The 25,362-nt window shown below is 35.9% G+C and overlaps 1 protein-coding gene and 7 non-coding genes across 10 annotated transcripts in view; 1 reads left to right on the forward strand and 7 right to left on the reverse strand.

Moving 5' to 3' along the window:
• The window catches only part of LOC142341565 (dynein axonemal heavy chain 7-like), a 193,840-nt gene that overhangs the window by 78,053 nt on the left and 90,425 nt on the right, over positions 1–25,362 (forward strand). Inside the window, exons 32-40 of one of the 3 annotated variants that reach the window (XM_075392605.1) lie at positions 390–519; positions 2,838–2,967; positions 3,383–3,479; positions 4,176–4,373; positions 4,732–4,887; positions 5,297–5,465; positions 8,740–8,866; positions 9,172–9,192; positions 10,145–10,361. In XM_075392605.1, the coding sequence (XP_075248720.1) occupies positions 390–519; positions 2,838–2,967; positions 3,383–3,479; positions 4,176–4,373; positions 4,732–4,887; positions 5,297–5,465; positions 8,740–8,866; positions 9,172–9,192; positions 10,145–10,361 (1,245 nt within the window). Of the gene's footprint in view, positions 1–389; positions 520–2,837; positions 2,968–3,382; positions 3,480–4,175; positions 4,374–4,731; positions 4,888–5,296; positions 5,466–7,775; positions 7,906–8,739; positions 8,867–9,171; positions 9,193–10,144; positions 10,362–25,362 lie in introns of all 3 variants that reach the window. The other 2 variants (XM_075392607.1, XM_075392608.1) reach the window with 2 other exon arrangements.
• Trnar-ucu (transfer RNA arginine (anticodon UCU)) lies at positions 12,113–12,185 on the reverse strand. Its single transcript has one exon. It is a non-coding gene; the product is annotated as a tRNA-Arg (tRNA).
• Trnar-ucu (transfer RNA arginine (anticodon UCU)) lies at positions 12,889–12,961 on the reverse strand. The gene has a single exon. It is a non-coding gene; the product is annotated as a tRNA-Arg (tRNA).
• Positions 13,668–13,740, reverse strand: Trnar-ucu (transfer RNA arginine (anticodon UCU)). The gene has a single exon. It is a non-coding gene; the product is annotated as a tRNA-Arg (tRNA).
• On the reverse strand, positions 14,444–14,516 carry Trnar-ucu (transfer RNA arginine (anticodon UCU)). The gene has a single exon. It is a non-coding gene; the product is annotated as a tRNA-Arg (tRNA).
• On the reverse strand, positions 16,777–16,849 carry Trnar-ucu (transfer RNA arginine (anticodon UCU)). The gene has a single exon. It is a non-coding gene; the product is annotated as a tRNA-Arg (tRNA).
• Positions 17,542–17,614, reverse strand: Trnar-ucu (transfer RNA arginine (anticodon UCU)). Its single transcript has one exon. It is a non-coding gene; the product is annotated as a tRNA-Arg (tRNA).
• Positions 18,303–18,375, reverse strand: Trnar-ucu (transfer RNA arginine (anticodon UCU)). The gene has a single exon. It is a non-coding gene; the product is annotated as a tRNA-Arg (tRNA).

Raw genomic sequence — 25,362 nt, forward strand, 5'->3', positions numbered from 1 at the left:
GCTTCAATGATGTGATTCAAAATATACATTAATTGAGGAGAATAAGGCATTGGGTCGGTTACTGAAAAGTTGCTGAACTGTCTAATATGGTATAAAAACAACTGCAAAAATCTGTGTTGTTTACCTTATTTTTCTTCAATTTAAGTTCGAGATGTGTTAATTATTCTCTTCACTTATTTATGGTAAAGTAACGGAAAAAGCTGAACAATTATTTTTTGATGGCCCATTTTTCTCCTTGCGGATTCTTCCAAATTAGCGCAATTTCAAACTCCAATAATCTCTCGTCATATTTTGGCCTCATAGTTAACATTTATGCACAAAATTCAAAATTAAGAGATTCCCGGAGGCATGATGATCTAAACTGTCCTAAGTTTGTTTTATTACTTTAGGAACTGTCCCCCACTAATGACGCAAACCTGGTAAAAGCCTTGATCAACTTGTTCGAGAGTCAGATTGACGAATTTACAAATGAAGCCACATTCAAGAACATCGAGGACAGAGATGTCTTTCTTTGGATTGGTCAGTAGTTTTCATGTTTTCAAGATGCGTTCATTTCATTTTGTGCAATCGCTGTTTCAGTATCATGTGTCCAAATTTCCATTATAATCCATTAATTCAACAACCCTCCCCCATGAAATGCGGGTTAGAAACTTTATGGAAACTTACTTGAATGCAGGTTAGAAAATTAATTGAATGGAATATTGCGGAGACATTCTTTAATTTTTTTTATTGCTCGAAGAAAGTTACAGGTTTAAAATATTCAAAAAATTTCTAGTGTATGGAAAACAGATTCAAAATTTATTACATTTAAGGTTTAAAAAATTTTACAAGTATTTGATATTATTCAGCCCAACTTTATCTTGCGATGTGTTTTTGGTCCAGCTATGACGAATATGGTGTTGCTGTTCACATTTTTTTTTTGCTACAGCAGCATATCAGCACATATACCGTCTATTGATTGTAAGCTTATTTAGTCAACGCTAGTCTTCTTTTCGCTCTCTTTGCATTTTGATGGTAACTTTTTAAGAGATTCTCATATATATGATCAACAATTTATGACGCTGTGCAAACAACTTTTTCGGATCAAACTTTTTTAATGTAATTTCTGAAGGTAGACTGATGCGTTACATAATCTCAAGTCTACTGGGATCAGCCCTAAAATTCCACTATGCACAGGTTTTCATTTGGAGTTTGTGAAAAGAAAACCATGTGTATTTTCCCTTCTGCGCTCTGTTGATAACATAGGGGTGTTTCAATCAAGTGAATAAGTGTAATTTATTAACATCGGAGATTCAAATTGTTTTCTTTCTGTTGGTTTCAAATCAGACGAAATATGAAGTATTAGAAACATGAGTGCTTTTTTGTTGATTTAGAAATAAAGCTTTTCCTTTTTAATGTTTTTTTCGTATTTTATATATTTATTTCTCCTAACTTTTGTTCAACTTTGAGCTGAAGGTTTATTTTTAACATTTTCTTAACATTTTTTTCAAAAGATTTTGAGGATAATTGTTCCACGGAAACTTTTTAAAACTGTCAATTTATTTTTCAGTTACGTAGCCTCAAGTTTGTAAGGATAAGCTGTAAAACGCCGCATTTGTTCAAGTTTCTTTAATGGCACCTGTGAATAGGGAAAATTATGTTTTTTTTCTATTGCACTCCGTTTTTGCATGGAATTTGTCTATAACAAAATTATAAGTCCTAATTAAGCTAGTGTGTGTCATCGTTGTGTTGTAAATTTGTAAACAACGGGAATTTTTCCTATTGGTGTCAAACCAGGGGAGCTACCTATTCTAACAAACATGAAGTTATACGTTATACAATACTATATTATCATTTCATGTCACTCTCTTCTTCACATGGGCAACGCAACTTACTCTTTGCTGCAGTTAATGTTTAAATTTCAATCATTGGGAAGTTTTTAATTAAGAGCAACCTTATATTTGATTTTTAAACTCAAAATCAGTGTTCTGCATTTTATGCAAAATTGTTTATTGAATATGTAAAAGTTAATATTAGCAAGCTATTCAAATCATTCAAATAAGCTATTCAAAAAACAGATTTTCGATATTTTTTGATACATGCAAAGAAATATTTTACTTTTCCACTCGTTCTTTTTTTCGGTAGAAAATGTTTCCTCAATCGACATATATGTTTACAGATAACAAAAAAATGTTTTGAGTCAAAAATAGTTTTGTTAAGCTGTTTAGCTTAAATATAGTCAAGCGAGCTACGGTTCAGGGAGACTAGCTTTAGTTTAATTGAAAGGGCGTGAGATGGGAGGGGTGGGGTGGAGCGCGCGGGTGGGGGATGAAGCTCGCTGGGTTACGGGTGGAACAATATGCATGGGGTGCATGGTGGATGGGGTGAAAGTGGGCTGACGTGGGGGAGGGGTGAAGTTGGTTTAAACTCTTGGAACAGCGCTTCTTACCATAAATTTATGTCATCAAAACAGTTTAGGCGAATCGCATACTTAAAATTTAGTAAGCCGAAAGACTCTAAGATCACTTAATGCCCTCCGAGCGCTACCTGTTTATCCCGTTCTTTAGGACCTAAAGTCAAAAGGATCAGACAAAAAATTGGTAAATTTAAAATCGCATAAAAGACCACAGGACTAATATAATTGCTACAAACTTCGTTTGAGAGCAATTAAAAATAAATTATGGAAAAATAGGACCGCCAGCAGTACTTGAAAGATCTTTGTTGTCTGTTCAACCCGCTCTTGTAGTAAAAGTGGAATTTTGATTTAAAAAAGTGTTTGGCATTGGAGCATCGCAACTGTTTCCGCTAACATTTAATTTTAAACGATATGTTTACACTTCTTTAAACGGTTATTACAGAGGGCATTTTCTTCTTCTCCCTGGTGTGGTCTGTGGGAGGCAGCATCACTGAGGACCCTGGAAGAGTCAACTTTGACAAACTCCTACGCGAAATCATTGAGGGTCCACTCACTGAGGGCAGCAAATCACTGTAAGTCCCTCTTCCGCATCCCTCGCAATGACATACTCTGAAGAGCCGGCCGTAAAGTAATGCATCATTTTCTGGTGTGACAACTAAAAAGCATCATTTTTCTTTTTTTTTCTAAAGGTTTCTGAAAAAAAAAATGGCTGCAATTGTAGCATTCTTTTTTCTTGTAGGTGAAGATTTATGAACTTTGCCATAAACTCACCCAGCTGTAAAGACAGTTTTGTTTATTGCTATAATAAAAAACTGCTGACGATGCTCAAGAAATTGTTTAATGTAATGTCAGTGTAATCAAGGATTTACTTGAGTCACTTTTCAATACGTACAAAATGGTCCCATTTTTATTTAATTCGTTTCTTTTTTTATTGATTAAGCCAATTCTTTGGTGTCATTAGAACTTTCTAGAATGAGTTGTGATTAGGTACCACCTGTTGGAGTCTGTTGAAGCCCCTGAGAAGGCCTTCCAAATGCCATTCCCAGAAGAGGGTTCTGTGTACGAGTACCGATTCATCAAAGAGGTCAGGACACTTTCTCTTCTCAAGAGCTCACTTTCAGTTTTACTCTCAGTCTTTCCTCAAGAGGAAATTTGTAACGGAAGTAAGGTGTGAATTGTAATACGTTTTGTGGTTCTAATTCTTTTCCCTCGTTCATTTAACCCCGGGTATCTTAACCTCATATCATTTCACCACACAGTCAACGGTACAAGCACGTTTTTTTCATAATTAATGGATTGTTTGATCCCATTTTCAGTTGTCATAGTTTCATATCAAATTCCACGGGCGGCTGAGGCATGACCAAATTATTATAGTATCAATTTTAGTGGTACGAATTATATAAAGAGTCATAACCAGTGTTAAATGATCGAAGTGAAAAAATCCACGTGAAATTATAGGGAGTTAATGGTCATGTAGTGTGTCGCGTATACATGCTGTTTTGTCTATTGTCATTAATTCTACTTTGATGAATAGTATGTGTGATTTGCGCCTACAGTTTCTTGAGCACTTTGCAAACTTAGGACCTAATACCGAAATCAAGAGAAGAACCATATATAGAAATCTGTAGAAAAGAAACTTGTTGTACAACTCGGGGAAACACGATTAAGGCACGCTTTTCATCCAATCAAATACAGTTTTTGAAACATTAGACAACATACCGAGGCGGCTAAGATTTAACCGATGGAAACTCTTAGAAACAACTCTTTTCATTCGTTATAGGACAAAGGTCGCTGGGAGAAGTGGACGGAGTCAATCAAGGATGCGGCCCCAATTCCTAAAGATGCGAGTGTGAACGAGATCATAGTACCGACCATTGACACCATCCGAGTCCAGTCCCTCGCCACCACCCTCGTCTCACATCAGAAGGCTGTGTTGTTCGTGGGACCCACTGGCACGGGCAAAAGTGTATACATTACGGTAAGAGGTTCAATTGTTCGCATCAAAACTTTACTTTTTCGACCAGTTTTTTCCGCTATCTTACAAGATTGAACATAAATTGTGTTCAAATAAATTATGATAAATATGAAATGTTTGCAGCCCCGAATTTTTTCCTGAAAACTTTTTCAAAATTGTGCATTTGAAAGATTTTAATTTTTTGTCTTTTTTGGTTACCAATCGTTTTCAGTAACCAATGATCAGCGTTTCAACTAAACTTCTGCAGGAAAAAAATGCGATAGATGAGCCATATCTCAGTTTTTAACGGTTACCTCATGAACTGAATCCTATAATGTTCAGTGGCATGGCTATTGATCATTTATTTTTCTCCCCATTTTAGGACTTTCTACTGAATCAGCTGGACAAGGAAGTGTACAAACCGATTGTGATCAACTTCTCCGCCCAGACGAGTGCAAATCAGACTCAGGATATAATCATGGGCAAACTGGACAAGAGAAGGAAGGGAGTGTTTGGACCTCCTTTCGGAAAGAGAACAGTCAGTGGCTATAGTTCACACATTGTCGGAATTTCTTGTTTTGTTGACATGAAACGCCAGAACACATATTGTATATCTATATGCAAAAGAGATAGACGCTTCTCGGATAAAATCAACCTAACTTGACTTGAAACACAAATTGACACTAGTTGTCAATAAGTAATATTATCATTTGTCGTTTTTGTTTAGTACAGTTTTTGAATGAGTTCTGGTTAAAGCAAATTGCAAGTTGCAAATTTTGATCAAATTATTTTCCACCATATTTGAGCTGTCGGTAAAGAAGCCTCGCGTTCAGAGATATTTTTGCGTTCTTATCAAATTATTTTTGGCCATATCTGTGCCACCGGTTTTAATTAAAAGCATCTTGGAATTGAGTCCAGATCTGATTTGTGTTTTATGTTTTGGATAGATTGTGTACGTTGATGACATGAACATGCCGTTGCGAGAGAAGTATGGAGCCCAGCCTCCGATTGAGTTACTGAGACAGTGGGTTGATCACTGGCAGTGGTACGACAGGAAAGACTGCTCAGCCATAAAACTAGTTGACACTCAACTCATCGCGTCTATGGGACCACCAGGTACGTACTCTCTATTCTTACAAATATTTCTTATAATAAGAATATTTCGGCGTCTCGATATTTGCAAAATAGTTTTGAAAGTCACGTGACACAATTTTATGGACGAAACTTTCTTGTTAATTAAAATTAAAGATTTCAATTATTTATACTAATTTACCTTTAAATTAACGGGCGATTAGTATGATGTGAATGTTTTTTTGCGACATGTCTCCTCTCAATCACTGTTTTATGTGCATCCGAGGGGCAACGCAATCATTTAAGTCATAATTTTTGAGATGTTTCCATACAATTCAGGGTATTTTTCAAGAAGTTTGTACACGAAAAGCAGTTAGTATTGCATTTAGTATCCCCCCTGGGTAAAATGGCATCTTTGTGGTATGTCTTATTTAAAGGAACGATTTGTAAAACTCATTCACTCATTTTTTTGCCAATTTTGCTGCAAACTATGTTAAAATTGTTAACGATGGTGTTGTTGGTTTTACCTCTTAAAACATTTTTCAAAATTCAGCCTTTTTTTAATCAAAATTGGCACGAAATAAGATTCTTTAGTCCACTATGATTAAATTTGACGGATGAACACACCTAAAGACTGCTGACACAATCTTCATTAACTCCACAGAGGGCTAGTTGTACTTGCGGTTCCTTTGAGAGTGTTCTTGAATACAAAATTTTTCAAGTTTTTTTTGACAATTTCACTTGATAATTATTCAAAATGCATTATTTATTTTTCATATTTTGAATTTTTTTAGTCAAGTTTTCCACATCCATATTATCCAACAGACGAACAGCAATTGCAAGGCTAAATTGGTAAATTTAGTCCAATCGTTTTTTACAGCCAAAAATAATTTGAATTAGATTCGCTCGCTGTCTTTTTTTCTTAAGTGCAGAATAATTCAAATCGAGGCTTGCTATTTACATGTCCAATTGTCTTTCTACTCAAGGAAACCTGTGTTGCTTTTTAAACAAAAGTTTATGTTCGCTTTGTCAGAATAAACAATGGATTATTGAGTTTTGCCAATTTTTGCTCTTTTATTTTGGTCAACTTGTTGCTTAAGGTCAGCAAAAACAAACCGAATCGTCTTTCTGATTGATTGAGGTTTAATATTTCGTTTTAAGTTATTGCGGTTTTACGTTTTAAGTGATGGTTTGTTGGCTTTGATACAAAGAGTTTTTACAAAAGTTTTTCAATTTTTGAACATTTTGCCAACATTTAGGTTCTTTTTTGACTTTTCACGTTATTTACAGGTCAGGTATAACATTATTGGAGTGAACAAGACACAAATAAACATGTCGAGAATTTTTTGGATTTTTTGTGTTTGTCGCTGTCGTTCTTTTTGCAGTCGTATTCTGGATAATCAACGGTTTTTTTCGCATTTTTTACTACTCATTTTTATTACTTTGAAATTAATTGTTTTTGAGAAATAAAAATGTTGATGTAGTCAGTGTCTCAATGGACAGTTTTGTTATGAGGACGACCATATTAATGCATGCAAACAGCGCGGATACTTGAATTTAAACTCATTAGCCTTTAAACTCAACTACTGCTTTCAACACTTTCTTATAATATGTTTATTGGGCCGACCGGCCTAATAATTGCGCAATTGTTAAGCTGCTCAAAAGAAGCAATTTGTGTAAATTACCAGCACTTTATCTAGCCTTATTAATGCATATTAGACTTCGGTGTTTCGAAGTGTCAATTTAATGATCAATTATTAAATTGATATATCAAACAGAAGTCTAGCATGCGTAAAAATGTCGGGTTAAAGTGCCGGTAATTAATTGAAAACGCTTTTTTGTGCATACCTAAAAGTTGCGCAATTGTTTGCAATTGCCCTTATAATCCTACAGTTTTGTCTTAATTGTTGCTTAGTTTTAAATTTGTGATTGATATTTTTTTGTTGGCCCATGAGAAAACGTAGGAGCGTTTCATGATATTGTCCTAATTTCTTGTAACATTTTGGCCTGTTTTCAGTTTACTTCAATAATAATAGAATGCTGTCTATTCGTTTTTTTAGGTTTTTATTGAATGGTTATAACATAAATTCTTATGTATATTGAATATTTTCCAATCACGCAATAAAGTTTTGATTAAGCAACATCAGGCAATAAACTTGTCAAATCAAAAGTGTAATTCGTCGTTTTTTTTCTATCTTCGATGGCCTGTTAGCTTATCCTCTCAAATTTTGTTCCAATAATTTTTTTCTTGCATTTTTTTATTAGGACAATTTATTGGCCCATTATATGAACTCACTTTCAACTTTTGCCTGAAGTTGTGATTATATGGTATGTGATGGTTTTTGTGACAAATAGGAGGAGGTCGTAACGTAGTGACTCCTCGATTCCTGCGTCACTTCAACACCATCGTTATCGATGACTTCAACAACAACACTCTTACTAGCATCTTCAACGCCATCATGCAATGGCACCTCTTCAGTCGAAAGTAAACAAGACAACAGCATCGGATAAAAATCATTTAACTCTAACACTCTAGCTGATCACACTCAATCATCACCTAACAACTGTAACATAATCTAACATAACATTTTTCGTATCTTTTCCGTTTGTACCCCCTCTCCCCCGCCACTCCGGGTACCTTATGCACCCCCTGTTATAGAGCACGTGTCATTAGGTTGTAGATCATTATGTCACAAAATATAGTACCTGCAATTGAGGTTTGCATGTATTTTGCTCGCGTTGGTGTGGTGGTGGGGGGGGGGGGACAAACAGAGAAAAGGTCCCATTTTTCAGATAACAGTATCTGTTTTGGTTGACAGTTGATGGCGGATCATTCATTCTTCACTTTAGCAAATCGATCCATCAACAGAAATAAAATATCTAATCCAGCCCCTATTGAATAATTTTAGACTGATTTTTAGCTAACCGAACTAAGCGAATTAACGTTTTCGTTTGTTTGCCGCCAAGTTTAATGCTACTCGTCGTTTGTACCACTTTACAGAAACCTTACTTCATTGCCTTTTTGATCTTTTGTTATTCGGAACCTTAAATTTGATAGAGTCGTGTTCTGTCAAATGCATCCATCTTTTTTAATAGTCCAAAAACCAATATTTGTTTCCTTTTTATTAGTCTCACTGTTATATCTGAACATGCTTGTTTAATTCCCTTTGCCGACACTTTTTTCGCGGTAATCAGTCTAATGGCTAACAACTACCTTATCCAACCGCTAACCATCGCAATAGATAATTGAAACACTTATCATGGTAGTAATTGAAATGTTATAACTAACCATAACTAATCCCTTCTAACTATGAACCAGGTGGTGGCAGGAACCCAGTGACTCCTCGATTCCTGCGTCACTTCAGCACAGTTGTGGTGGACACTGTATCCGAAGACTCAATGGTGTCCATATTCCACACTATTATGGACTGGCATATAACTAGACGGTTACTAACATTTCTAATCTTACTAATACCAACTAATGATACTATAATTACGTTTCTTACTGTTCAGAGACATGCTTGCAACCATTCAGGCATCTTATGCCAACTCTATTTCTACTACCACTGTTTTGGTAAAAATGAGCACTAACCTAGAACGCTTCTGGTTAAAACGCACAGTTATTAGCAATGTGGCCTTAAGTTAGATATTGACCAAAAAAGGATATTGATGCACTATTTCATCTCGATTTTTTCCCAATTAGAAAGATCATAACAATTGTGTCTTGATACTAAATTTTACTATCTCGTAGAATCTGCCCCAGAAGCTGCAGGTAATTGAAAACTTCTGGTTTGAATCTCTTTTCAATTTCTATTATGACTTTTTAATCTTGTGATTTGCATTCGCACTCCACTTATTAGTCTTGAAAACTTTTCTACATGAAACAATATGCAAAATCGCGTCATTAAAATCTAGTTAGGTTTGGAACCAAGCTAAATTCAATGTTTTTATCACCCTGTTTGATCAGTTTTTGTTATTTTGTTATACTTTAATGAGTTATTGAATAATTGAATAGGTGTATGTGCCGGGGGGGGGGGGGGGGGGTTCATATTGGATATTTACAACAGTGGTTTCGGGGGGTTTTAAATGCTCTGACAATTGAACCCTTTCCCACATTCTATCGTGAGTCACTATTTCTTCTTCTGCTTCCATGTGCCTTTCATTTAGTCGCCACTTTCTTCAATTAGCCAAAGTTTTTTCATTCCGTTTTTTCTTGTTTAATGAATTGGAAGGCTGCCTAGAAGGTGGAATGTTTAATTGCTCTCAAACGGAGTTTGTAGTAATTATATTAGTTATGCTTGTCTTATTTGATACCATTTTTCGTACTACCGACTTTTCGTCTGGTAGTTTTTTCGTCTGATCATTTGACTTTTCGTTATCAAAAACAGGATAAACAGGTACAGCCTATAGGGCATTAAGTCTCTTAGCAGTTAAGTCGCCCACCGCAGACATTAAGTTCCCTTCCGACCAGCGACGAAGACACCGCCTGTCAGCCGTTTGAGAGCAATTCACCCGACGTTAGTCGGATGTTTTTGTAAACAATCTGCGAAATCGCTGGTATTTTAAATTGAAGATATTTTCTTCGGGTCTTTCCCATTATAGCCCCCATCTTACTAGTCATAATACCCCCATCAAGGTAATTATACTACAATGGGTGCTATACAATGTGTGTGGGGGGCATTAATGAAAGAGACCCTTTTCGTTATTTTTTGGTTTTTATCCAGTGCCTTCCCGGAGTCATTCAAGCAGGCTGGTGAACAGATAGTATCATGTACCCTATCAGTGTACAAGAGTGCAATGAAGAACCTGCTCCCTACCCCTGCCAAGAGCCACTACCTGTTCAACTTGAGAGACTTTGCCAGGGTGGTCCAGGGGGTGCTACTCAGTGTACCAGAGACCATGGAGACTGCACAGAGCTTGAAAAAGCTGTGGGTCCACGAGGTAAGAAATCAGCGCAATGGGTAATACTATACCTGGTCGCAAACTGATGCCATGTTTTCAATACTGTAACAATCCAGGGTGAAATATTTAAGAGGAGGCAAACACAAATTGAAAGACAAAATTTTACCAACAGAGCTTTTCATTAAAAACGTTTGTCTTCTTAAATTTTTTGACCTCCTCTCACAATATAAAGAGAGCAGTCGAGAAACCAAAAACTCCTCATTCAGGATTTTTGAAAAGTATGAATTCACCAAAAACTCCAGAACTCTCCTGTACTTTCCAAAGAATAAGTGCCATTCCAAATGGAGTGACAGGTCACTGATTAGAAATTTTTCTAGGAAGTGGAATAAATTGCCAATTGAAATCCGAAAAGAGAAAACTAAAAATAAATTTAAGGAAAAACTAAGCAGCGAAATGGTCAAACTGCATGAACGTGTTCCAACAGATAGACAAGTAAGAGGCTTTAGAAATTTGTTCTACTGAAGTATAAAGACCAAACTATTCATATATTTACGAGGCGATTTTGAAAATGTAAATATTTAACCAAACGTTTTTGTTGTGGTTATAACTTTAAATTTACATTTTTTGAAGATTAAAAAAAATGTCAGATTTTCAATAAAATACTTGTAATGTATTTGTAATGTTATCCAAAATTGCTTAGCGCAGTCTTGATAATGCATTGCTTGCATTCAAAAATGCCAGAGAGCATAGATTCCTACACCAAAGCTTTAAGATTGTCATAAAATTTAAAATTGAGTACTATTGGGTTAAAAATTCGGCGTCTGTTAGCGATCATTTGTTTGTGAAAATTGTGCGTTTTTAGCAAAAATTATAATCTAGTTTTTAGCAAAAATTTTAATCTATGGAGGGCAAAAGTGTCTTCCCGCAATCACTACGGGGGGACACAAGTGTCTTCCCGCAATCACTAAGGGGCAGAACACTTAAAATTTTTTCTCTTTATTTCCCCTGCCATGCATGAAACTAATCTTAGGAAACTATTTCAACATTTCCTTCCACTTGCGTGACTGGTTTGTCGTTTTCGCCTTTAAACCATTTTTAGCTCCTACCGCTTTTGCTTTGAAAGGTAATTCGTCATATGTCTGGGCCAAGGTACTTTATTGTTGTTTTGGTCTGGGCTCATTTCAACATTTTACCCACAATTTTAGGGAGACTGCACACACAATACAAGAAAATGAATTCAAATAGCCACCAAATTCTCTTGTATCACCAGAAAAGGTCTCTTGTTAGATTGCTTTCTTTGCCACTCAAAATTTTTAAGTTCGGAAGATCTTTTTACTCATTTTGAAGAACTACACCCCAACGAGTTTATATATCAATGTAAATATTGCAATAGAAAATTTTTTGGCGCTTGGTTGACACACGATACCATCAGCGGGAAAGTTGAGCTATTACTGCGTCCCCTCTGATTCTTCACAACCCTGTTTTAAGCTGTAAAATTTGCCTAAAAAGCGCTATGCACTGCACTACTATGACTGCACTACATTAGAACGCATTTTTTGCTGTCCTTTTCTCCTTTTCATCAAACACGGTTATCTTGTATTGTCAATCCTATTTTAGGGCTTTTTTTATTGTCTGAACTTTTTGTGGTACTGCTGTATTAATGGAGTGAATAAATGTTAATTTTTTGTTTTCCATCTTTGTGAGATAAAAATTTGTTGAGAGAATTACGACCTATCCAGATTGAAGTTTTCTGATTTTGCCTTCTTTTTGTACCAAAAAGAACTTTGTTTCATCCTCGGCGGGATTCGAACCCGCGACCTCCGGATTAGAAGTCCAGCGCGCTATCCACTGCGCTACGAGGACTCGAATTAGGGAACGATTTTTGCTGATCTTTTATTTCATCAAAGACTTATTATGTATTTTCAATCTTGTTTTAGGACATCTGTTATTTTCTCAATTTTTTGCGCTGCTTTTCTAATAATGAAGCGAACGAAGGTTAATTTTTTGTTTTACATCTTTGTTGGTGAGTTGAGATTTCGTATCACGACTCCGATGTACCAAGTTTAAATTTTTTTCCTTTGCTTCATTATGTACTAAAAAGATATTTGTATCCTCTTCCGCAGGATTCGAACCCGCGACATCTGGATCAGAAGTCCATCGCGCTATCCACTGGAATTCTTATAATTCCAGTCTGAAGTTCTGTCATTTTGAAATAATTGTGTGCCAAATGTACTTTCTATCCTCCTCGGCGGGAATTGAAACCTCGACGTCTTGCGTAGAGGTCCTGAGCGCTATGCAGTGCGCTACTAGGACTTGCGCAAGGACGCGTTTTTTGCTGACCTCTTCCCCTTTTCATCAAACAAGGTTATCTTGTATTCTCAATCCTATCTTAGCGCTTTTGTTATTGTCTGAACTTTATGTGGTACTGCTGTATTAATTGAGTGAATAAATGTTAATTTTTTGTTTTTCATCTTTGTGAGATAAAAATTTGTTGAGAGAATTACGATGTATCCAGATTGAATTTTTTTGATTTTGCCTTCTTTGTGTACCAAAAAGAACTTTGTTTCATCCTCGGCGAGATTCAAACCCGCGACCTCTGGATTAGAAGACCAGCCCGCTATCCACTGCGCTACGAGGACTCCAATTGGGGAACGTTTTTTGCTGATCTTTTTTTCATCAAAGACTTTTCTTATGTATTTTCAATCCTGTTTTAGGGCATCTGTTTTTTTTCTCATTTTTTTGCGCTGATGTTCTATTTATGAAGTGAACGAAGGTTAATTTTTTGTTTTTCATCTTTGTTGGTGAGTTGAAAATTCGTATCACAATTCCGGTGTATCAAGTTTAAAATTTCTTTTCCTTTGCTTATTATGTACTAAAAAGTGGTTTAAGTCCTCTTCCGCAGGATTGGAACCCGCGACATCTGGATCAGAAGCCCATCGCGCTATCTACTGGAATTCTGATAATTCCAGTCCGAAATTTTGTCATTTTGAATTAATTGTGTGCAAAAAGTTCTTTTGATCCTCCTCGGAGGGAATTGAAACCTGGACTTCTTGCTTAGAGGTCCTAAGCGCTATGCACTGCACTACTATGACTTGCATTAGGACGCATTTTTTGCTGGCCTTTTCTCCTTTTCATCAAACACAGTTATCTTGCATTCTCAATCCTTTTTTAGGGTTTTTGTTATTGTCTGAACTGTTTGTGGTACTGCTGTATTAATGGAGTGAATAAATGTTAATTTTTTGTTTTCCATCTTTGTGAGATAAAAATTTGTTGAGAGAATTACGACCTATCCAGATTGAAGTTTTCTGATTTTGCCTTCTTTTTGTACCAAAAAGAACTTTGTTTCATCCTCGGCGGGATTCGAACCCGCGACCTCCGGATTAGAAGTCCAGCGCGCTATCCACTGCGCTACGAGGACTCGAATTAGGGAACGATTTTTGCTGATCTTTTATTTCATCAAAGACTTATTATGTATTTTCAATCTTGTTTTAGGACATCTGTTATTTTCTCAATTTTTTGCGCTGCTTTTCTAATAATGAAGCGAACGAAGGTTAATTTTTTGTTTTACATCTTTGTTGGTGAGTTGAGATTTCGTATCACGACTCCGATGTACCAAGTTTAAATTTTTTTCCTTTGCTTCATTATGTACTAAAAAGATATTTGTATCCTCTTCCGCAGGATTCGAACCCGCGACATCTGGATCAGAAGTCCATCGCGCTATCCACTGGAATTCTTATAATTCCAGTCTGAAGTTCTGTCATTTTGAAATAATTGTGTGCCAAATGTACTTTCTATCCTCCTCGGCGGGAATTGAAACCTCGACGTCTTGCGTAGAGGTCCTGAGCGCTATGCAGTGCGCTACTAGGACTTGCGCAAGGACGCGTTTTTTGCTGACCTCTTCCCCTTTTCATCAAACAAGGTTATCTTGTATTCTCAATCCTATCTTAGCGCTTTTGTTATTGTCTGAACTTTATGTGGTACTGCTGTATTAATTGAGTGAATAAATGTTAATTTTTTGTTTTTCATCTTTGTGAGATAAAAATTTGTTGAGAGAATTACGATGTATCCAGATTGAATTTTTTTGATTTTGCCTTCTTTGTGTACCAAAAAGAACTTTGTTTCATCCTCGGCGAGATTCAAACCCGCGACCTCTGGATTAGAAGACCAGCCCGCTATCCACTGCGCTACGAGGACTCCAATTGGGGAACGTTTTTTGCTGATCTTTTTTTCATCAAAGACTTTTCTTATGTATTTTCAATCCTGTTTTAGGGCATCTGTTTTTTTTCTCATTTTTTTGCGCTGATGTTCTATTTATGAAGTGAACGAAGGTTAATTTTTTGTTTTTCATCTTTGTTGGTGAGTTGAAAATTCGTATCACAATTCCGGTGTATCAAGTTTAAAATTTCTTTTCCTTTGCTTATTATGTACTAAAAAGTGGTTTAAGTCCTCTTCCGCAGGATTGGAACCCGCGACATCTGGATCAGAAGCCCATCGCGCTATCTACTGGAATTCTGATAATTCCAGTCCGAAATTTTGTCATTTTGAATTAATTGTGTGCAAAAAGTTCTTTTGATCCTCCTCGGAGGGAATTGAAACCTGGACTTCTTGCTTAGAGGTCCTAAGCGCTATGCACTGCACTACTATGACTTGCATTAGGACGCATTTTTTGCTGGCCTTTTCTCCTTTTCATCAAACACAGTTATCTTGCATTCTCAATCCTTTTTTAGGGTTTTTGTTATTGTCTGAACTGTTTGTGGTACTGCTGTATTAATGGAGTGAATAAAAGTTAATTTTTTGTTTTTCATCTTTGTAAGATAAAAATTTGTTGAGAGAATTACGGCGTATCCAGATTGAAGTTTTCTGATTTTGCCTTCTTTGTATACCAAAAAGAACTTTGTTGCATCCTCCGCTGGATTCGAACCCGCGACCTCTGGATTAGAAGTCTAGCGCGCTATCCACTCCGCTACGAGGACTGGAGTTAGGGAACGTTTTTTGCTGATCTTTTATTTCATCAAAGACTTTTCTTATGTATTTTCAATCCTGTTTTAGGGCATCTGTTTTTTTTCTCATTTTTTTGCGCTGATGTTCTATTTATGAAGTGAACGAAGGTTAATTTTTTGTTTTTCATCTTTGTTGGTGAGTTGAAAATTCGTATCACAATTCCGGTGTATCAAGTTTAAAATTTCTTTTCCTTTGCTTATTATGTACTAAAAAGTGGTTTAAGTCCTCTTCCGCAGGATTGGAACCCGCGACATCTGGATCAGAAGCCCATCGCGCTATCTACTGGAATTCTGATAATTCCAGTCCGAAATTTTGTCATTTTGAATTAATTGTGTGCAAAAAGTTCTTTTGATCCTCCTCGGAGGGAATTGAAACCTGGACTTCTTGCTTAGAGGTCCTAAGCGCTATGCACTGCACTACTATGACTTGCATTAGGACGCATTTTTTGCTGGCCTTTTCTCCTTTTCATCAAACACAGTTATCTTGCATTCTCAATCCTTTTTTAGGGTTTTTGTTATTGTCTGAACTGTTTGTGGTACTGCTGTATTAATGGAGTGAATAAAAGTTAATTTTTTGTTTTTCATCTTTGTAAGATAAAAATTTGTTGAGAGAATTACGGCGTATCCAGATTGAAGTTTTCTGATTTTGCCTTCTTTGTATACCAAAAAGAACTTTGTTGCATCCTCCGCTGGATTCGAACCCGCGACCTCTGGATTAGAAGTCTAGCGCGCTATCCACTCCGCTACGAGGACTGGAGTTAGGGAACGTTTTTTGCTGATCTTTTATTTCATCAAAGACTTATTATGTATTTTCAATCTTGTTTTAGGGCATCTGTTATTTTCTCAATTTTTTGCGCTGCTTTTCTAATAATGAAGCGAACGAAGGTTAATTTTTTGTTTTTCATCTTTGTTGGTGAGTTGAAATCTCGTATCACAACTCCGATGTACCAAGTTTAAATTGTTTTTCCTTTGATTCATTATGTACTAAGAAGTGATTTGTACCTTCTTCCGCAGGATTCGGACCCGCGACATCTGGATCAGAAGTCAATCGCGCTATGCACTGGAATTCTGATAATTCCAGTCCGAAATTTTGTCATTTTGAAATAATCGTGTGCCAAAAGTTCGTTCTATCCTCCTCGGAGGGAATTGAAACCTCGACTTCTTGTTTAGAGGTCCTGAGCGATATGCACTGCGCTACTAGGACTTGCATTCGGACGCGTTTTTTGCTAGCCTTTTCTCCTTTTCATCAGACACGGTTATCTTGTATTCTCAATCCTATTTTTGGGCTTTTGTTATTGTCTGAACTTGTGGTACTGCTGTATTAATGGAGTGAACAAATTTTAATTTTTTATTTTTCATCTTTGTGAGATAAAAATAAGTTGAAAGAATTACGATGTATCCAGATTGAAGTTTTCTGATTTTGATTTCTTTCTGTACCAAAAAGAGCTTTGTTGCATCCTCGGCGGGATTCGAACCCGCGACCTCTGGATTAGAAGGTCAGCGCGCTATCCACTGCGCTGCGAGGATTTGAATTCTGGAACGTTTTTTGCTGATCTTTTATTTCATCAAAGACTTTTGTTAAGTATTGTCAATCCTATTTTAGGGCATCTGTTATTTTCTCATTTTTTTGCGCTGCTCCTCTAATAATGAAGCCAACGAAGGTTAATTTTTTGTTTTTGATCTTTGTTGCTGAGTTGAAAATTCGTAATGCAATTCCGATGTATAAAGTTTAAAGTTTTTTCTTTTGCTTCATTATGTACTAAAAAGTGATTTGTATCCTCTTCCGCAGGATTCGAACTCGCTATATCTGGATCAGTAGTTCATCGCGCTATCCACTGGAATTCTGATAATTCCAGCCTGAAATTTTGTCATTTTGAAATAATTGTGCGCCAAAAGTGCCTTCTATCCTCCTTGGAGGGAATTGAAACCTCGAATTCTTGCGTAGAGCTCCTGAGCGCTACTGGGACTTGCATTAGGACGCGTTGTTTGCTTACCTTTTTTCCTTTTTATCAAACACGGTTATCTTGTATTCTCAATCCTATTTTTGGGCTTTTGTTATTGTCTGAACTTTATGTGGTACTGCTGTATTAATGGAGTGAACAAATTTTAATTTTTTGTTTTTCATCTTTGTGAGATAAAAATCAGTTGAAAGAATTACGATGTATCCAGATTGAAGTTTTCTGATTTTGCTTTCTTTCTGTACCAAAAGAGCTTTTTTTCATCCTCGGCGAGATTCGAACCCGCGACCTCTGGATTAGAAGTCCAGCGCGCTATCCACTACGCTACGAGGACTTGAATTAGGGAACGTTTTTTGCTGATCTTTTATTTCATCAAAGACTTTTGTTAAGTATTGTCAATCCTGTTTTAGGGCATCTGTTATTTTCTCATTTTTTGCGCTGCTCCTCTAATAATGAAGCGAACGAAAGTTATTTTTTTGTTTTTTTTGTTGGTGAGTTGAAAATTCGTAACACAATTCCGATGTGTCAAGTTTAAAGTTTTTTCCTTTGCTTCATTATGTACTAAAAAATGATTTGTATCTTCTTCCGCAGGATTCGAACTCGCGATATCTGGATCAGAAGTCCATCGCGCTATCCACTGGAATTCTGATAATTCCAGTATGAAATTTTGTCATTTTGAAATAATTGTGTGCCAAAAGTTCTTTCTATCCTCCTTGGAGGGAATTGAAACCTCGACTTCTTGCGTAGAGCTCCTGAGCGCGACTGGGACTTGCATTAGGACGCGTTGTTTGCTTACCTTTTTTTCCTTTTCATCAAACACGGTTATCTTGTATTCTCAATCCTATTTTTGGGCTTTTGTTATTGTCTGAACTTTATGTGGTACTGCTGTATTAATGGAGCGAACAAATTTTAATTTTTTAATTTTCATCTTTGTGAGATAAAAATCAGTTGAAAGAATTACGATGTATCCAGATTGAAGTTTTCTGATTTTGCTTTCTTTCTGTACCAAAAGAGATTGTTTTCATCCTCGGCGAGATTCTAACCCGCGACCTCTGGATTAGAAGTCCAGCGCGCTATCCACTACGCTACGAGGACTTGAATTAGGGAACGTTTTTTGCTGATCTTTTTTTTTCATCAAAGACTTTTGTTAAGTATTGTCAATCCTGTTTTAGGGCTTCTGTTATTTTCTCATTTTTTTGCGCTGCTCCTCTAGTAATGAAGCAAACGAAGGTTTTTTTTGTTTTTATTCTTTGTTGGCGAGTTGAAATTTCGTAACACAATTCCGATGTGTCTAGTTTAAAGTTTTTTCCTTTGCTTCATTATGTACTAAAAAGTGATTTGTATCCTCTTCCGCAGGATTTGAACCCGCGATATCTGGATCAGAAGTCCATCGCGCTATCTACTGGAATTCTGATAATTGCAGTCCGAAATTTTGTCATTTTGAATTAACTAGCAGGCCCGCTAAAGCATAACAAGATCATTTTAAAAAATAGAAGTTTTAAAATTCATTTTTTCTCGTACCACGTCGGGCTGGAACATATGCCACTCGTTCAACGCTCATAGGCATTACGTTACGTTACCGATGTGTTTGATTTAGTATATTACCCCCAAGTACCAACAATTTTATGTTCAATTTTTTGGGCTTGGATAATTTGCATATTTAGGGAGCGCTAAGAATAGTACAGATAGCGAACTTCTACATGGTGGCGTAGCGTAACGCACTTAATACGTTAGGCTGCATGTTTGAGGAGCGTAAAAAGAGATATGGAGGGGAAAAAGACAAAAAAGGAAACACAGAAAGGAATGTGAAAAGAAATAAACAAAAAAAAGAAAAGAGACAGAAGACAAAAGAGAGACAGAAAAAAAGAGAAAAAAAGCAAGAGCAAAAAGGAGAGAAAAAATGAAGAAAAAAAGACAAAATAGAGAGAATAGACGAAAAAGAGAAAAGACATAAACGACAAATGAAAGAGAGAAAAGAAAAATAAACGGAAAAAAAGAAAAGCAACAGAAAAAAGGGAAACAGTAAAGAAAAAAAATGATGGACAGAAAAGGGAGAGAAAAGAAAGAGAGAAATGAAGGACAGCAAAGAATGCGACAAAAGAGAGAAGTAAAAAAAGAAGGAGAAAAGCAAGAGAGAAGAAGAGAAAAACAAGAGACGGAAGATAGAAGTAAAAAAAGGCAGAAAGGAAAGAAGAGAAACAAATGAGAAAAAAGGAAGAGCAATGAACAAGAGAAAGAGGTAAAAGAAAGATAAAAAACACACAGAATTGAGAAAAAGGAACGAGAGAAAAGCTAGAGAAAAAGTAAAGAGAAAAGCAAGAGAGAAAAAAAGACAGAAAATACAGAGCAAAGCGAGAGAAACAGAGAAACAGTAGAGAAAAAAAGCTGGACAGAAAAAGACGAGAGAAAAGAAAGAGAAGCGAAAGAGAGAAAAGAAAGAGAAACGAAGGACAGAAAAGAAAGAGACAAAAGAGGGAAAAGCAAAAAAGAAAAGAGAAAAGCAAGAGAGAAGTAAGAGACAAAAGCGGGAGAGGAAAAGAGAAAAACAACATGAAAGATATAGATTAAAAAATCTAGAAAGGAAAGACGGAAGAGAAAGAAAAAAAATGAGGAAGTAAAAAAAGAACAAGAGAAAGAGGTATTAGAAAGAGACAGAATTGGGAAAAATGAAAGTGGAAGGCAAGGGAAAAAAGAGAACGAAAAGCTTGAGAAAAGAGAGAAAAGAAAGACAGAAAAGCAAGAGAGAAACGAAAGACAGAAAAGATAGAGAAAAGCGAGAGAAAAAACAGAAAGGAAAAAGGAAAGAAAGAGAAAATATACAGAAACTACAGAGGCAGGAAGGCGAGAAAACGAATGCGAACAAAGAAAGGCAGGAAAAAACCCAAAAAAGAGAAAAGAAATAGAGGAAAGACAAAAACGAAATACAAAAAAGTAAGAGAAAAAGAGACAGAAGAAAAGCAAGGCAGACTGAAAAGAACAGAAGAGATTAGAGAGACAGAACAGAAAAACAAAAGAAACGAAAAGAGTCAGAAAAGACAAACAGAAAGAAATTAGAGAAAAGAAAGACAGAAACAAAAGACAGAGAAGAAAGAGAAAAGGAAGACAAAAAGGACGGAAAAGCAAGCAAGATATAAAGAGAAGCTGAGGAGAAACAAAAGAGAGACAAAGGTTGAGAAAAATGAATGGCAGAAAATACAGAAAAAAAACAAACGCAGAAGAGCAAAACGAAAGGCAGAAAACAAAAAGAGAAAAAGTAAGAGAAAACATAGAGTATAAAGGCAGAAAAGAACAGAAAAAAGAGATTATAGAGAACAAAGAGAAGAGAACAACAAAAGAGAAAGACAAAGGATCAGAAAAAAGAGGCAGAAGAAAAGAACAGAAAGAAGAAACCAGAAAAGAAAAGCAGAAAAGAGAGCAAAGCAAGAGAAAAGGAAAACAGAACGGAAACAGCAAAGAATGACAAACTAAAGAGAAATGAGAGGGGAACGAAAGGAAAAAGATTGAGAAAAAGAACAGCAGAAAAAAAACAAGAGAAAAGGAAAAAAGACCTATAAAATACAAAATAAACAATACAGAAAAGAGGCAGAACAGACGAACAGCAAAAATGAAAGAAATAAGAGAGAAAATAAAAGCAGAAAAGAGAGAAAAACAGGAAGAAAGAGACGAAAGACGGAAAGGATATGAAAGAGAGAAGAGCAAGAGAAAAAAGAAAAAGCAAGAGAGAAAATAAATACAGGAAAGAGAGAACGAAAGAATGAGACAAAAGAGAGAAGTAAAAAAAGAAGGAGAAAAGCAAGAGAGAAAAAGAAAAAAACAAGAGATGAAAGATAGAAGTAAATAAGGTCGAAAGGAAAGGGAAGAGAAACATGAGAAAAAAAGGAAGAGCAATGAACAAGAGAAAGAGGTAAAAGAAAGACAAAAAACACACAGAATTGAGAAAAAGGAACGAGAGAAAAGCAAGAGAAAAAGGAAAGAGAAAAGCAAGAGAGAAAAGGAGAGAAAAAACAGAAAAAAAAGACAAAGTAGAGAGAAAGGACGAAAAGGAGAAAAGACATAAAAAGGAAAGAGAAACGAAATGCAAACGTAAAAAAAGAAAAGCCAGAGATAAAAGAGAGAGAAACAGTCAAGAAAAAAGAGGATGAACACAAAAGAGAGAGAAAAGAAAGAGAAATGAAAGACAGAAAAGAAAGAGACAAAAGAGAGAAGTAAAAAAGAAAAAAGAAAAGCACGAAAGAAATAAGAGAAAAAAGCAGGTGTAAAAGAGAAAAACAAGAGACGGAAGATAGAAGTAAAAAAGGCAGAAAGGAAATAAGTGAAACAAATGAGGTAAGAAAGGAAGAGCAAAGAACAAGAGAAAGAGGTAAGAGAAAGATAGAAAACACACATAATTGGGAAACAGGAAAGAGAGGAAAGCAAGAGAAAAAGGAAAGAGAAAAGCAAGAGAGAAAAAAAAGACAGAAAATACAGAGCAAAGCGAGAGAAACAGAGAAACAGTAGAGAAAAAAAGCTGGACAGAAAAGGACGAGAGAAAAGAAAGAAACGAAGGACAGAAAAGAAAGAGACAAAAGAGGGAAAATCAAAAAAGAAAGGAGAAAAGCAAGAGAGAAGTAAGAGACAAAAGCAGGAGAGAAAAAGAGAAAAACAAGATGAAAGATATAGATAAAAAAATCTAGAAAGGAAAGACGGAAGAGAAAGAAAAAAAATGAGGAAATAAAAAAGAACAAGAGAAAGAGGTATAAGAAAGAGACAGAATTGGGAAGAAGGAAAGTGAAAGGCAAGGGAGAAAAGAGAACGAAACGCTTGAGAAAAGAGAGAAAAGAAAGACAGAAAAGCAAGAGAGAAACGACAGACAGAAAAGATAGAGAAAAGCGAGAGAAAAAAAAACAGAACGGAAAAAGGAAAAAAACGAGAAAATATAGAGAAACGACAGAGGCAGGAATGCGAACAAAGAAAGGCAGGAAAAAACCAAAAAAGAAATAGAGGAAAGACAAAAACGAAATACAAAAAAGTAAGAGTAAGTAAACAAACATAGCTGGCAGATTGCCAGAAAAACCCGCAATAGCTTCGTAGATCTGCAGTCTAAAAAAACAGTTAAAAGAACAGACCAAAAAAATCGTCTTTTCATTCAAGGCTGATATGTTATATGTTGATTAAAAATCTTGATAAAATTTTGCTGCCTGTATAAGCTGATCTCAAATAACCTTAATTTAGAGTGACACACACCCATTTTACCTTATCTCTTTGACTTAAGGTAATAAAAAGTTAATTCAAAGTGAGGAAGTCATTTTTGGGAGTGGGATAAGTCAAGTGTGACCAAAAATTTAATCACAGCGATTGAACGAAAAAAACCCGCTCCACTAAGAGCGAAAAATGACGCCACGCACGCATTTCAGTTGAAATTATATACACGAATGAACAAAAAGCAGATTTGAGGTGGTTGTGACGTCATATGGTCGTAACGAAAATCCTGACGAAATAAAAAACCGAGAGAAGGCTAAAAATAGCCCCGGCTATCGCTGTGCGGCTATTAAAAAGAAAAGAGAATGAAAAAATAAAGACAGTAACGAAAGAGAAAAAAGGAATGAGCAAAAAGAAAGGCAAAAGAACAGAAAAGAAAAAGACAAACGAAAAAGAAGACAGGAAAGAATTACTGAAAGGAAAGACGGAAAAGCAAGAGAGAAAAGGAGAGAGAGAGAGAGAGGCGCAAACTAAAGACAGAAACAAAAGAGAGGAACAAAATTTTAAAAAATGAGATAAACGAAAGGCAAAACAAGACCGGAAAAAAGACAGAGAAAAGAAAAACACAATAGAAATACAGAAAAGAAAGAGAAAAGGACGAGAAAAAAACAGAAAGGAGAAAAGAAAGGAAATAGAACGAAGACAGAAAAAATTCAAATGAAAGAGAAGCGAACAAAAAGAGAAAATCAAAAGAAAGAAGACAGAAAGGACAGAGAAAAGGAATAAACGAAAAAGCAAAGCGAAAGAGAAAAGAAAGGCAAAAAAGAACAGACAAAAAAAGACAAAAGACAGAACAGTACGTCAGAAGAGGAAGAGAGAAAAGCAACAGAAAAGCAGAAAGACAGAACAAAAGATAGAAAAGAAAGAGAAAAAACAGAAAGAAAACAAAGATAAATAAAACAAGAGAAATGAAAAAAAAGAGAGAAAAGGAGAGAAAGAAGGAGCACAAAAGGAAAAAAAAGACAGAAAAGATCCTCCTTCGAGATTACAAAAGAAAAAAAGAATCAATTCTTTTCGCAGGCTAACTCTTCGTTTGATCTAGAAAAAACCTGGCAACAAAATGATGCAGTTAATTAAACTTCAGTTTAAAAAATTTCAAGAGACAGAGATCAAGCAAAACCAAAAACAAATGAAGATTCTTCAAAAATATCATATCGGTCACACATACATTTTGCGTACACAGATTCGATTAAAGCATCGCAACAATTTGTGTTCAGAAACTAAAGACTTCAAAGAAACTTAACGCCTGGTGAGCGCTACCTGTTTATCCCGTTTTTAAGGACAAAAAGTCAAATGGGTCAAAAATAATCGGTCAAGAAAAAATCGCATGAAAAGACCAACAGGACTAATATAATTGCTACAAACTTTGTTTGAGAGCATTTAAATAGAGCATTTTAACCTCATATGCTGACAACCAGCATATTGTCAACGGAATAACATGAAATCATTGAAAGGTCAAAAATAGCAATACCCTCTTTTTGGATCTATTTCTAATTGACATTTTTTGGTTAATGACTTTTCTTGCATTCCTGTTTTTTTTTGCGGCGCGTAAACCTTTTGGCAGCCGGGTTATCAGTAATTGAATCTTTTTGCATTTAGGTCAATGACTTTTTGCATTTAGGTCAATGACTCTTTTGCAGTCTGCGCTTTTTTTGGACATTGACGTTTTACGAGATTAATTTTTTTGGTCATTGACCTCTCACAATCTGCCCTCTTAACCATGCTGCTCAACGGCTCTTAAACATGCTCTTCGATAGCTCCTAAACATGCTCTTCAGAGGCCTCTTAAACATTTTCGCCATTCGTTAAACACGGTGCTTTATAAACTGTCTTGCATTTGATATATAGGATTGTGTGCCAAAAGTTTCTTTGATCCTCCTCGGAGGGAATTGAAACCTCGACTTCTTGCTTAGAGGTCCTAAGCGCTATACACTGCACTACTATGACTTGCATTAGGACGCATTTTTTGCTGACCTTTTCTCCGTTTCATCAAACACAGTTATCTTGCATTCTCAATCCTATCTTAGGGCTTTTGTTTTTGTCTGAACTTTGTGGTACTGCTGTATTAATGGAGTGAATAAATGTTATTTTTTTTTCAACTTTGTGAGATAAAAATTTGTTGAGAGAATTACCATGTATCCAGATTGAAGTTTTTTGATTTTGGCCTTCTTTTTGTACCCAAAAGAACTTTTCATCCGCTGCCGGATTCGAACCCCCGACCTCTGGATTAGAAGTCCAGCCCGCTATCCACTGCGCTACGAGGACTCTAATTTGGGAACGTTTTTTGCTTATCTTTTATTTCATCAAAGACTTTTATTTTGTATTCTCATTCCTGTTTTAGGGCATCTGTTATTTTCTCTTTTTTTGCGCTGCTCCTCTAATAATGAAGCGAACAAAGGTAATTTTTTTGTTTTAATTCTTTGTTGGTGAGTTGAAAATTCGTCACACAATTCCGATGTATCAAGTTTAATGTTTTTTCCTTTGCTTCATTATGTACTAAAAACTGATTTGTATCCTCTTCCGCAGGATTCGAACCCGCGATATCTGGATTAGACGTCCATCGCGCTATCTACTGGAATTCTGATAATTCCAGTCCGAAATTTTGTCATTTTGAATTAATTGTGTGCCAAAAGTTCTTTTGATGCGCCTCGGAGGGAATTGAAACCTCGACTTCTTGCGTAGAGGTCCTGAGTGCTATGCACTGCTCTATTAGGACTTGCATTAGGACGCATTTTTTGCTGGCCTTTTCTCCTTTTCATCAAACACAGTTATCTTGCATTCTCAATCCTATCTTAGGGCTTTTGTTTTTGTCTGAACTTTATGTGGGACTGCTGTATTAATGGAG

The sequence above is a fragment of the Convolutriloba macropyga genome, chromosome 6 (genome assembly GCF_964194025.1).
Source record: "Convolutriloba macropyga chromosome 6, txConMacr16.3, whole genome shotgun sequence".
NCBI lineage: Eukaryota > Metazoa > Xenacoelomorpha > Acoela > Convolutidae > Convolutriloba > Convolutriloba macropyga.